The sequence below is a fragment of the Monopterus albus genome, unplaced genomic scaffold, assembly GCF_001952655.1.
Source record: "Monopterus albus unplaced genomic scaffold, M_albus_1.0 scaffold197.1, whole genome shotgun sequence".
Lineage (NCBI taxonomy): Eukaryota > Metazoa > Chordata > Actinopteri > Synbranchiformes > Synbranchidae > Monopterus > Monopterus albus.
The window spans coordinates 637,599-651,801 of record NW_018128077.1 but is presented as its reverse complement, the minus strand read 5'-3'; the positions used below and the strand labels follow the sequence as shown (position 1 = coordinate 651,801).

Genomic DNA, 14,203 nt, shown 5'->3' with positions numbered 1-14,203 from the left:
TATTTTAGAAAATTCATTGTTCCAAAGTAATATGCAGAATTTGAAAACCTTAAATAGATCATACCGAACTCGGTATGGGTACCAAACTAATTGCATGTATCGATCATTCTTCTTCAATGCTGTTAAAAACTTGATGTCATGGCCAAAAATATCGGCACCCCAGCATTTCTCTCAGATAATGCACCACTTCTCCAAGAAGATTGCTGCAGTTTCAAATTCTTTGGTAACTGTGTCTCCTTTTGAAGGATGCTTCACATATAACATACTTTTTTTATTTACATTTTTTGCCATAAGTATATTTTGTAGGGCATGATCAATCCATTTTTTTAGTTTAGGCCACAGACATCACGAATAATTTCAGTTTAACCTTTCCAGAACATGTTTTACAGGATATCTTCCACTCAAATGGTATTCAGACAAAGTAATTAAACATAATTAGCCAATGTTTATAGGTTAAACCAGGGTTTTATAATTGAATCAGATTTATTCCGCATTTCTAGAGAAAAGTTGATTCATGCTTGTGTAAACCACCTAGTTTAATAGTGTAGCACTTGTAAGAATGTCTTTTTTTCGTTTTATTCCACATACACAACCTGTGCAACTACACAACACAACACACGCTCCAACTAACCCCGCCAAAACTCCCTGAACTACAGTATATACACACAGAGCATCCCTCCACAATAGGTTGCTTGTCCACAACACCTTCATCATTCTGATTTTTGTGACTGTCCAACCGGACTCAGTAATTATACAGAACAACTCACGACACCTGTATGAATATGACGTAATGTATGAAATACTACTTGCACTACCACTGACTACCTTAGGATGGGGCTCTTTCATTTGCCCGGTGGTGTATAGCTGGCAAAGAAGAAGATGGGTACGCCTACAGTTTGTTAAAAGCGAGCACGTCGCGGAAGTACCTAACAAGTACGTCAGACTACTGAGCCGGGTAGGTAGCAAGTTTTGTTTTTAATATTTTAAACAAATAACTAACTACTGTGTCCCTTTCATGGCGGATTTGGGTGAGAGCAGTGGCCGCCAAGATGATATACATGACGGGACAAAGAGCACAAATGACTCCGATCCTGTATGTGGGACAGGTGACTCTAATGTGACAGTCTCTCGGGGGCTTTGGTCTTCAAATCATGCCCAGAAGAGAAAGTTAATCCTCCATGTCGACCTCAACAACACCATACTGGTGTCGGATGCCGCGAGGGATCAGGGGACTGTAGCTGCTCTGGACCATTTCCTCACCACTGTCACCTGGGGAAGAATGAGCAAACACGGTAAGATGGCTTGATTTTTTCCCCCTAGTAGGTCCATGGCACAAGACTGCCGGTGTTCTGTCGAATCTTCATACCCGTCATTATTCCATACCCAAACTGTCTGCGCATGCGCAGTTATGGACTGACTAACCCCACCCCGATCCATCCCCCTAACCCTAACCACTTTGTGAACGGTGGGTAGCACGTCTTGATAGGTAGCAAAATCTGACAAAACACCGGGAATGTGTACGCCCAGTCAGCTGATGACGGCTAAGTTATTGTCCCCGTGGTATTAAAGGGACACGACGAATTCCATGTAATATTCTGCAAAGTTCCTCTTCCTCTTTTACTTCTGAACTTAGAGCTATGTCTGGCTCACACGCTGTGAACCAATCCAAAAAAAGTTGGCACGATGTTGAAGTTGAACACATCATTAGAATAGTACATATGCCGAATAACAGGTCAAAGTACGTAGTTCCAAGGTCTAAAGTCATATACTATTGTGCAAATAAAACATTAAATGAACGTTTTATCAAATAGCATTTGGCAGAATGTGATCTAGAATACCATTCTCGGGAGATTTAATCTGGTTGTTGGAAATAAACCCTTCACCCTTTAGTTTGTCTGCATTTAAAATCATTCTTAAAGTTGTCCTTCTCATCATCTCTGTGCAGGAAAGTGGGAATGGCTGAGTGACTCGCCCTCTCTGCTCCCACCATGCAAGGATGCTGTTAGTTACTACTCTCAGTTTGGAGCGATACCTGGTTTCACCTCCACTGCAGGACGACGTTTCCATGGGGCTCTGGAAGAACATCTGGATCTACTCCGCTGGCCCAAGGGCCTCAAGGCAAGCATCCTATAGGAGAGAATGGATAAGAAGGTCAGGTGGAAAGTCTGTATAAACCTAGACAACTGATCATCATGTGGAAATCATTTAGCTTTATACATATATATGTCTGTCACAGAGTGTTTTAGCTTGAACTTACAAAACGTCCAAGTATTTTTGGCTCTCATACATTTATTGTGCATTGTGTGTGCACGCAGTGGTTTAATGATAAAATGTTGCTCTTCATAAGTAGAGTGAGCTACAATATGTTAAGTTACAATTCCTGCCAGCCATTTTGGCAGTCTGATGCACTGTAGTGTTACTGACTGTTCCTGACTCGGCTCTGTGCAGGGAGACAGGGAGCTGTCTGTAAAAGGAGAGGATGGACGGCTGTACCACTGGATCCTTCCCTCCTTCTTCCAGCTGCTTAAAGACCTGGCAGCAGAAAGATGGGAGTTTGCCATCCTCTTTCGTACCTTTGGAATCGACCTACCTCGTGTGCTGAGAGCCTTACACAGAGCAGTGAGTGAGGGGGCTCATCCACTGTTCCCTGATCTGCCTGACCTGAAGGTGAACTAAAATCACTTATTCATTATGAAGCCATGAGGCTCATCTTGCCCAAATTATGAATGGATATTTCACCAATAGTGGTACTAAGCATGCTGGGGGAGTTTTAGAGAACTTCACCACTGAGAATATTTGCCACCACCCCTGTGTGATGGAGATGAAGGGGATTTCATGTGGCATTTACAGCAGTAAACAATGTCTTTGTTTAGTTAAGTTCACTTTATTTCATGTGTTTTAGGGAACTTCAATAAAATAGTGTGTGTGTGTGTTGATGTTCCCTCGGGGTGGGTGACTGAACAACATGACCCTTTCTCCTTGACTCTCCTCCTAGAGGGGTTGGTTTTTTTTTTTGTACTTGTTAGCTCGCTGGAGTGGAACAGCCGAAACTGGATTGGATGGAAGATGGGGAAGGGGGTGGGGCGGTCGATGTCAGGAAAGTGAACACATCAGGCACAGTGAGCTGTCTGGAGGAGAGCACGCTGGAGATCTTATTCAAATAGTCTCCTGTCAGATGCTATTTGTCTGTGCGTTTAGACAGAGAGCAGGAGGAAAATCACTTGCAAGGCATAATGTGATTGTCCACTTCCTGAACCTGATTAGTTTTGTTGCCTCAGCAAGTTCCTGGGTGCAACAAGAGGACACCAGCTTCCTTCTCATTGTTGAGATGGTTGCATTCAGGGAAACACAGCTTATCACTGTCACCATGCTCGTATCCTATCATCTGTATGCACCGGGGTCAGTGCCTGTGTGTCACAGTAAAAGTTCTTTTCCTGCCGATAATTACTGTAGCAAGATATTTTACATTTTAGATAATTTTATGCAAAAGCACAAGATGATGTTTTAAATCCCCAGTGTGTGACTGAACGAGAGCACAGACTCTGTGTGAGTCAGTGGATGTGGAGCCTCTTGCCATGTTGGTAATATTGTTTAAAAGGCTAATGGTAGGTTAGCCTTCCTTAACTATTCCTTAGCTGACTCTCAGCACATTGCTTAAGTATGGCCCGCTCTATCATTTGTCCATTTGGGACTCAAACGTGTTTGTGTCATCAGGGAAACTTTTACTAACTAGGGAGACGCCCAGAACATCATGTATGCATTGAGGGAAAAAAACAACACCCCAACCTTCCATTAACACCAGCGGCTCTGTGAGGCTTTCAGCTAAATACTGTCTGTGAACTAACAAGTTCACAGCAAAAATGGTAACATGCTGATATTTAGCAGATGTGTTTAAAATGTTCACCACCTTACATTTGCTAATTCGCAATAAATGCAAAGTACAGCTGAGGCTGATGGGAATGTCATTAGATTAGCAGGGATTTGGTCCTGGACAAGTTAGAATTTGGACCTGCTGGTAGTTAGCAAGAGGATTACTAACAATTTCTTCTGAGTGGGACATAAAAGTCTGGACCAAAATACATCTAATAGGTGTTGACACATTCTGGACCAGTGATGATAGACTCAGGCTGTCAAGGGGCACCTGGGAAGATCCGTGTTCCTCGCACACTCTGCAGTCAGTGCAGTTTTCCTTTGCTGGAACCAACTGGCTTTATATCTGTCATGTGTCCTAAACCCATTAATGTACAATGTGTAAGAACCAAATTGAAATAATGAAGGTCTTTGTTAAAAAGACTCCATATTAAAGCAGGACCTACCTTAGGGCCCTCATCATATCAGTTAGTAATGTGCTTTAGTGCTTTAGATTTCAGTTATATCAACATAGATTAGATGACAGTAAGTCAAGCTGGAGCTTTTGGAGCTCTGGAAAATTTGCTCGCTTTTCCCAGTTGATGATCCAGCCTTGGACTGACAGCGTGACCCAGCCGTCCTCAGAGCCACATGGCTGCTATTTTAAAAGATATTTAATTTAATTTAATTTAATTGAACAACTTTTTAATACTCATTCTGTTGAAGAAGACATCTGAACTTAAAACTGTGCCAGAAGGCTTTTAATTTATCTTAATTAGAAACTGTCGTAATACATTCTAGTCAAGAATCATCACTTCCAGGCAGTTTGATAGCTTTGGGTTTATTACATGTGAAGTAGCCACACTATTTATCATAAAGTCATGGCAGTGTTGTTTTCCTGTCTAGCTGACACAGACGTTTTGTTTCTGTGGAAGTTTAATGCTGATATCACCATTAATGTATTTCAAGTCTCCTTGGGGCTTTTTGTTAATAATAATAAATGCTTACCATGGAGTTCAGAGCCGTTCGCACCTTTCTTTGTCTTTTTGCTCTCGACTCAGTTAAGTATGAATACAACTCCAGGCAGAATCCGCTGCAGCAAGAGGGGAGTCGTTGTGAGCCGAGCCGAGGACTGTGTCTCGACTCAAGATGGAGAGAGAGGCCTGTACCAGTTCTTCAGCTCGGTTCAGGGCGTGGGAGGCTTCCAGGACCACTATGACTGGTACCCACAATGCTCCTTAGGCCATCAGTAATGTGGGTTCTGTGACCTCTCTCCCTTCTTCCTTCCTTTTCCAAACCTTTCTCTGTGCTTCTTTCTCATCCAGGTGGGTTACTAATGCCTACTCCATCCGCGGGGGGAAGCCGCTGTGGGTCGACCCCTTTGACCATCACGTTCAGCACATCTTCATAGATGACAACATACGACAGAACGACAAGGACACCGTCGTTAATCCCAAGGTGCTGCCACTTCTTTTAAAGGGACATGAATATAGCAACTGGAGTATACATAACAGAAGGACTATAAGAGCTCAATGTGGCTTGTAATTAAGAAAGATAAGTGATATTTTCATTGTCACAACCTTCTTCCCACTGTGGAAATCATTTAGCTTTTTAATTGGAGCCAGGATCTGACCTATGGCAGCATTTTCTATAATGCTGAAGCAAGATCTCAGCCCTTTGTTACATGAGAATTAGGTCATTGGCTTTGACCACTGGCTCTAAGAAATCTTCATACGGATACAGGGTCTGGGTTGGTGTACAGTATTGTTCAAAATAATAGCAGTACAATGTGACTAACCAGAATAATCCAGGTTTTTAGTATATTTTTTATTGCTACATGGCAAACAAGTTACCAGTAGGTGCAGTAGATTCTCAGAAAGCAAACAAGACCCAGCATTCATGATATGCACGCTCTTAAGGCTGTGCAATTGGGCAATTAGTTGAAAGGGGTGTGTGTGGAATAACAGCTGAAAGGTGCCACAAGTTGGTTGACTCCATGCCACACAGATGTGAAGCAGTTATAAAAAACTGTGGTCATACAACTAAATATTAGTTTAGTGATTCACAGGATTGCTAAATCCTAGAAACAAAAACGTTTGTACAACATAGTTTTGTGTCTGTACAGTCAACGGCAGACACTGCTATTTTTTTGAACACACCCCTTTCAACTAATTGCCCAATTGCACAGCCTTAAGAGCGTGCATATCATGAATGCTGAGTCTTGTTTGCTTTCTGAGAATCTACTGCACCTACTGGTAACTTGTTTGCCATGTAGCAATAAAAAATATACTAAAAACCTGGATTATTCTGGTTAGTCACATTGTACTGCTATTATTTTGAACAATACTGTAAAGGTTTGATCTGACATCAAATATCTGTATTCATTCATGCTATTTGAAAAAGTCTATGTATTTTGCTGTTGTAATCTTAAATAAAAACAAACAAAAGTAAGGAGGACCTGGATTTATTTGGAGTGGAGGTTGCCTGTCTGCAGACACAGCGTTGCTGGGCCTGACTGGTCGACACCCAGTGGAATCCTGTAAAGCCAGAAGCATCATCTCACCAGACACCTGACTACCAGAATTGTGGTGTTGATTTTGAATACAGGACTTTACACAAATGTGTATATAAGGGGTTTGGGGAATGCATATTTGCATACTTACAGCTAGCAAAAGCATTCAGGTGTAAAAATGTTCAGCATTTTCAGGGCGAATTTTCAGCACTCAGCATCCATATGCATTTTCTGAAGAAAATGCTGTTTTCAAGTTAATATATCTTACCCTACAAAAGATAAGTTACGTGGGTCAGGTGCTAAAGAAGCAACCTGGTAGATCTGGAACAAGTATACTGTGAACAATGGGCTAAAATTACACCTGAAAGGATCCAAGTGCTGCTCAAAGGGAACCCAAAGAAGTTGGAGGAGGTGAGAGAGGACATACACAGTATTAGAGATTTCATAAAGGGGAATACAAATGTGTGCACTGATACGATTTTCATTATTTTACCATAACTTTTTATACACTCCCTGACCATTTTTGTTACTACTGATGACAAAGGAATGTGCACTAGCTGAACATGCATTAAATGTTGAAGGGAAAAAAATCTTTTTGCCATTTCAAAGTAATGGGAGGCAAACTTTTGCACTCAACCGTATAAGGTGTAAGCAACCACATTAGAGGCTCTTTTGTTTTTAACAGTTTCCTGCAGCTGGGTTAGTTAATGTGTGGTCATAAGATTATGGGTGTCAGCTGAATGCCACTGCAGTTATGTAACACAATACATCTTAACAGTTATGCTACCAGATTATGTAAATGAGCAGTGTGATGGCAATTGTGAAATCTGCAAGTTACATTCTGTGCCAGTGAGGCCCCTAAAAATTGTTAGAATGCAACACATACTCCCTGATATCACTGTGAAATAGGACAACTGTACAATGTGGATGTAGTTAATTCGATTAGAGACAAAGTAAAAGATTCAACACTTACAACTGGAATGTAATTTTATTCTCAAGTATGTCTTTTCTGAACAAGTTCCACTAATTCTGTGAGTGTGCGAGTGTGTGTGTGTGTGTGTGTGTGTGTGTGTGTGTGTGCGCGCGTGTGTGTGTGTGTGTGTGCGCGCGCGCGCATTAGTTGTTTCCATTCAGAACTTAAAGGTAATACTTGAATACTCTGTCAGGAGAAGCATCTGATTATAGTGTGTGTGATACTGCATAAACACATTGCGACTGGACTGTGGTCAAAAAATTCTTGTGAAAAATGTAATCTGATGAATTTGTGTGGAAATTATGGTAATGTTAGCTTTGAGGGTTTTAAGATATATTTATTAAGCTTCAAGTGAGATTTAATTAATAGCTTTATTTCTGTCCGGTCAGTTTTATACATACAACAGAATGCAAACTTCCAATAATGAAAAATAGTTAAAGGCAGGTTTTGAGGACTATAGAAAGCAGTGGCATGATGACACCAGTGTTAGTCTTTTCACAGTACTGTATACAGGGTGTTGGGTTTCTGTCAAATGTAAAACTACCTAATATGCAGCAGAATGGATTCTGACACACTGTCGGCTTTATCATTAGATTTTTCGTGTACTTGTGCATTCACTTCTAAATAGCTTTTTAATTCTGTAGCTGGTCGAAATGGAGCTGATATGAACTAGCCTGTAAACCTTGGGTAGATTAATGTGTAGCAATGCATCACATTTGATGTATTTTGGCATTTAAGATAGGATTCTATAAACGTGATTGCAGCTGTAACTATAAATGTTGTGGAGTAAGACGTCTAAGGCGGCATAATTATAAATATTCAACTAAAGCATGTAGTGCTAGTAAGGTCTGGAACTGCCATTCATGCATCATTACGCATGCTGAACCTGTGGGGGCCTCTTGTGCAAGTAACAACAGCTTCCACAAAATAACCACACAAACACCCCAGTGTGTTTGTTTGCACTAAACTAGTCGTGCATTACTTGAGTTGTCGGCTGAATCACAGGGTCTAAATGAGATGGTAGCGTTGCATGAGGTGTGCAGTCACTGTGATAAAAAGCTCTCCTCTCTCTCAGAGCCAAAACATTTCAACACATTATGATTAGGCTATAAGAGTGATGACTGAGGCAGCAGCCCTGTGTGCAGGTCCAATAACAAACAGCCAGACACTTGTAGTTCACTTTATCTTCATTTGGGATGAGACCAAGCCTGATCTCCTGCTGCGTTTTCTTGCAGCTCACAAATGTTATATACTTTAAAATTATAAGGACCAACAACAGCTCCAGGTAAATTTGAAACAAACTGAACTATCCACACACAGCAGGCCGATGTGTCATTTACCAAATTTGTCATCCACAATTTGGTAAATGTGTTGCTCTGAAACCAAACTGTATTTTTTTAATCACTACACCAGTGTTAACACGCTCCATGCCCGTCCTGCCAAATAATATTTTACACTAAGAAAACGTCAAGTGTATATATGTTCCCATTAAAAGTGTTTTTCAGAATCTTTGACTAAATGCCTAACCTAATTTCATAAACTACGTGTGTGTGTGTAAACAGGGTTAGGGTTTTATACACACCTTTTATAAAAGACGTGATTATTTTGAACAATACTGTACATACTGAGTTTCTCTCACCTACATTTGTGGTCTACAGCTGTTTTTAGAGAAACCGCATGCACAGTAATACATCACTGTCAGTCAGCATCTCAAAGCCACAAATCAGGTTGTATCACGTATGTTTCAGCATCTGCGTACGTATAACGGGCTGTGAAGTTTGTCCACATGTTGAGAAAGCAGTGCTTTACAATTCTTACCGAACACCAGAGTGAGCAGCAAATGGAGCCACATTTTTGTATCCAGCATCCTTTGCAGTTTGATGTTATTTTTCCACTTGACAAAACTTAGTTCTTTGTCATACGAACAGCCGAGCATACATTTTCTCATCTCTTTGCAGTGCAAACCTAATTAGAAGAAACGGCCTATATCAGGGCAGTTTTACTCTGTGAGAAGTGCTACAGTTTTTAAAAGCTTCTTTTAGGCCAACCGCTCAGTCACCGGCAGGAAATGGCACAAGTTTATTTCAGAATCCAAATACACATGTGAATGTTGGCGATTATTTTCCGAAAACAAATTACAGCTGGTATGTGTAACGCTGCCCACAGAAACCTTTTGCTGCTGAGTGGATCGATGTCTAACAATCATTTTGCTCTTATTTGACCTGCTCTTCCCGGCTTCTCGGTTATTTAAAAGAGCTCCAGATTTTTCCTAAATCTTTTTATTATTAATGTTATTTACACCTGTTTTATTATTACCACACATTGAAATGTCTTCAGTGGAAAAGAGTGGGTGCTCAGTAGTGAATATTTTGTGTAGAACTGATTGTCCTTATTTTACAACACTGCAGTTAACCCTTAAGACTCACAATGTTACTGTTGGCTCTTTGTGTGACGATTCTAAGGCGACTTGTTGCTTAGAAGGTTTCAGCCTGTATGAATAGTCCTGTGAGTGTCATACGTGGGTTCAATGTGTGTGTTTGTCTCAGGTTTTCTTGTATCCAGGTGGCACTGAAACCCGTACAGCCTGCATCTCTGAACTGTATGACATCACACTGGTCCAGACCGACCTCCTCCGGGCCATCTCTGATACTCACTACTTCACTCAGCGTGTCCACATCTGTCTGGAAAACTATGAGAGGAATCTCCAGCAGGGAGCAGGCTAGAACACAATATGTGACCACCTCCAGTTTAGCTTTACAGTACTGTTAGTTACTGAAGTCGAATGAGTCCACTGAAACACACACGGTGGAAGGTTACGTGTGTGTGTGTGTGTGTGTGTGTGTGTGTGTGTGTGTGCGCGCGCGCATTAGTTGTGTCCATTCAGAACTTAAAGGTAATACTTGAATACTCTGTCAGGAGAAGCATCTGATTATAGTGTGTGTGATACTGCATAAACACATTGCGACTGGACTGTGGTCAAAAAATTCTTGTGAAAAATGTAATCTGATGAATTTGTGTGGAAATTATGGTAATGTTAGCTTTGAGGGTTTTAAGATATATTTATTAAGCTTCAAGTGAGATTTAATTAATAGCTTTATTTCTGTCCGGTCAGTTTTATACATACAACAGAATGCAAACTTCCAATAATGAAAAATAGTTAAAGGCAGGTTTTGAGGACTATAGAAAGCAGTGGCATGATGACACCAGTGTTAGTCTTTTCACAGTACTGTATACAGGGTGTTGGGTTTCTGTCAAATGTAAAACTACCTAATATGCAGCAGAATGGATTCTGACACACTGTCGGCTTTATCATTAGATTTTTCGTGTACTTGTGCATTCACTTCTAAATAGCTTTTTAATTCTGTAGCTGGTCGAAATGGAGCTGATATGAACTAGCCTGTAAACCTTGGGTAGATTAATGTGTAGCAATGCATCACATTTGATGTATTTTGGCATTTAAGATAGGATTCTATAAACGTGATTGCAGCTGTAACTATAAATGTTGTGGAGTAAGACGTCTAAGGCGGCATAATTATAAATATTCAACTAAAGCATGTAGTGCTAGTAAGGTCTGGAACTGCCATTCATGCATCATTACGCATGCTGAACCTGTGGGGGCCTCTTGTGCAAGTAACAACAGCTTCCACAAAATAACCACACAAACACCCCAGTGTGTTTGTTTGCACTAAACTAGTCGTGCATTACTTGAGTTGTCGGCTGAATCACAGGGTCTAAATGAGATGGTAGCGTTGCATGAGGTGTGCAGTCACTGTGATAAAAAGCTCTCCTCTCTCTCAGAGCCAAAACATTTCAACACATTATGATTAGGCTATAAGAGTGATGACTGAGGCAGCAGCCCTGTGTGCAGGTCCAATAACAAACAGCCAGACACTTGTAGTTCACTTTATCTTCATTTGGGATGAGACCAAGCCTGATCTCCTGCTGCGTTTTCTTGCAGCTCACAAATGTTATATACTTTAAAATTATAAGGACCAACAACAGCTCCAGGTAAATTTGAAACAAACTGAACTATCCACACACAGCAGGCCGATGTGTCATTTACCAAATTTGTCATCCACAATTTGGTAAATGTGTTGCTCTGAAACCAAACTGTATTTTTTAATCACTACACCAGTGTTAACACGCTCCATGCCCGTCCTGCCAAATAATATTTTACACTAAGAAAACGTCAAGTGTATATATGTTCCCATTAAAAGTGTTTTTCAGAATCTTTGACTAAATGCCTAACCTAATTTCATAAACTACGTGTGTGTGTGTAAACAGGGTTAGGGTTTTATACACACCTTTTATAAAAGACGTGTAAGAAGAAGCTTTATTTTATTGTCACTGTAACATTGTGACACGTACAACGAAATTTTGTTTGGAGCTGAAGGTCCTGGGCTGCTGCGTGCATATGCACCGCCATCATGGGCAGCTTGGAGGGCTCAGTGTCTTGCCCAAGGACACTTTGACATGTGGATTGCAGGCACCAAGATTTGAACCTTCAACCTTCCAGTTGGGAGACAGCTGCTATACCCACAGTGCCACTGATATGGTACATATCCACCACCTGACTCTGGCCAGCAGGTGGTCCTCCCTGGGGGGGTCCACGATGGTCCATATTTCTAGCAGGATGCCACTTTATAATCGTTTTGTCCTGGGGTTTGTTTTGATTCAGGTGTCAAACAATTGCTTTTGTCAAAAAAGAGTTATCCAAGAGTTTCCAGCAGACAGGTTTTGCACAGACTCAACTCGTGTGTAGTCCAAGTGAAAATGGTCTGTCGCCTCTGTTCACGTCACCATTCGATTCCCTTGACATTTCCGGATGCACGTGCGCGTGTGTAAGGAGGCAGATACTGTACATCGAATGAATCATGTCTGTGGCATGAACGATAGCCTACACTTCTGGACTCCATCTGTTCAGAGCAAGACATTTTTGGGATCTCTCCAAATTTGCAAAACAACTTTGTGGCATACAAAGCCATTCTTTTATAAATATGTGTAGCATAAAGAATGTGTGTTGCAACCTACCAGTTTTTATGTTTTATTTTTTTTTAACACACCGTGTAATATTATGCACGGCTGGCACAGCGGGCACTTCCTTTTCATCTACATCTTTATTGTGTTCCACGCAGATCATTTATAGAATGGCTGACTATGACAAAGTCCGCCCTTGGTAAAATACTAGAGATGTCGTGAACATGTAGGCCACGTTATGTTTTCCTCCTGGATCAACAGACTTTCCTCCAGAAAGCAGCTTAAACTGTTTGCTGCTTTGAACGTGGATGAGAGGAGCTGATTGGATATGATTAGCTATGTTTTCAGTCACTCCAGAGCCCACTGCTACTGGAAACAGAGAAGAGCTAAACAATGTGAAGGTCCGTTCAAAAGTATTTAAAAATGCAATTAATTTTGAACAGTTACCAAATGTACAGTGTTGTACACAAACAGTTTTCATATCCAGATCTGTTAACACCAACTCTCTAATGGCTTTAATTGCAACTGAAATTTTTGTAATGTGTTTGCAGTCCTGATCTTTTAGCTGAACCTTGTGATACCTAAAGCCTTCTTTCAAATAATAATCAAATACCGCTGAAAGCCTATTCTGGACATGGTATTCACAAAAAAAAAAAAAAAAATCCCCACTTGCCCCACTTTGGGGCAGTCTTATTTCTTCCTTCAAGCTCGGTTCTCTACCAGCAGGGCGTAGGTGTTAATCACCCGAACTTTGTTCAGCTGCTTTATGAACCAGTAGCTGGTGCTTTGCTATTACCAATTCCTTTCTCAGCCCTGCTTATGTATTGAGCCATGTGCCTACTCATCTTAGCTGCTATGATGACAGGAGCTTCCATGTTGTGCAGAGGCAGGGTACTGGGCTGTTATTAGAACTGTGCCTCTGTGCTGTACTTCTTATGTACCCCTTTCTTCAATTCCGATAGCTGGCTAACTTCGCTCTGTGTTGCCTTGATCTTGGCCTCCAACCTCCTTCTTCATGGGGGATACTACTCCATATGGCCTTTGTTGAACTTATGGCCAAGCATCTCAAAGATCACGGTTGCTATGGCATATTTCAGCTATCATAGTGCTGCATTCCTCGTTTAGTCTTGGTAACCGGCCACGGAGATTCCAGGTGCCTATCTTGGTCATGATCTTCAATCTCAGCTATTGCATAAAGCTCTGGACATGCTATTATTGGGTCTTGGTGCCCAAACTCCAATTGTGGGGCTGGTGATGATATCTCCACCCTGACCTTGCCATAACAATCGTGTTGTACCTCGTAGTTGTAATAGCAGGTGCTTCTTGTGGATGTTAGAACACTGAGGTGTTAGGCTAGATGCTGGGTTTCGAAGTATTCATAGGTTCCACATCCACTGCATGTAACCCCTCTTACTGGGGTTACTTGTATAGTAGCATTCCAATAGTTACCTGTTCTCATCTCTTGTCCATGAATGCCTTGCTCTTGTTCCAGTAGCTCACTTCAAATCAAGTTGCCCTGGTTCCTCAGCACCCAATCCGGACCTTGTTTATGGGACGTCCGAGTTGGTGTGACTCTTGTGTTTCCAACTCTCACTAAAAAAATGAGGTAGGCAGGTAGCATTAAAGGCCTTACCTAAGGACCCATGCTTGATATTGACTGTGCCCTGACTGGGAATCAAACCCAGAGCTTCCATACCAAAGTCAACTTCAGTCTGCAGACTCCAGGAACAACATCTGAGATCTCTGTCCAGAAGAGTGCAGTCCTAGGAACAGCTAAGATACTGTGCAGGACCCTTAAGCTCCAAGGCTTCTGGTAGAGGATACGAGCTTGAAGGAAGGAATGAGACGCCCCGAAGTGGGGGATTTTTTTTATATTACATTTTTGTAATATT

The 14,203-nt window shown here is 41.3% G+C and overlaps 1 protein-coding gene across 3 annotated transcripts; it reads left to right on the top strand.

The window, feature by feature from the left end:
- Window positions 1-775: 775 nt before the first annotated feature.
- Window positions 776-11,563, top strand: LOC109970397 (uncharacterized). Of its 3 annotated transcripts, none has more exons than XM_020617928.1 (7): window positions 776-933; window positions 1,039-1,292; window positions 1,946-2,118; window positions 2,449-2,667; window positions 4,911-5,071; window positions 5,175-5,307; window positions 9,881-11,563. In XM_020617928.1, the coding sequence occupies exons 1-7, from the start codon at window positions 791-793 to the stop codon at window positions 10,055-10,057; spliced, it is 1,260 nt and encodes a 419-aa protein (XP_020473584.1). In that variant the 5' UTR covers window positions 776-790; the 3' UTR covers window positions 10,058-11,563. The 3 variants fall into 3 exon arrangements, with proteins under 3 accessions (XP_020473584.1, XP_020473586.1, XP_020473585.1); XM_020617930.1 differs by having other exon boundaries at window positions 861-955; window positions 1,107-1,292; XM_020617929.1 differs by lacking the exon at window positions 776-933 and having other exon boundaries at window positions 962-1,292.
- Window positions 11,564-14,203: the final 2,640 nt, after the last annotated feature.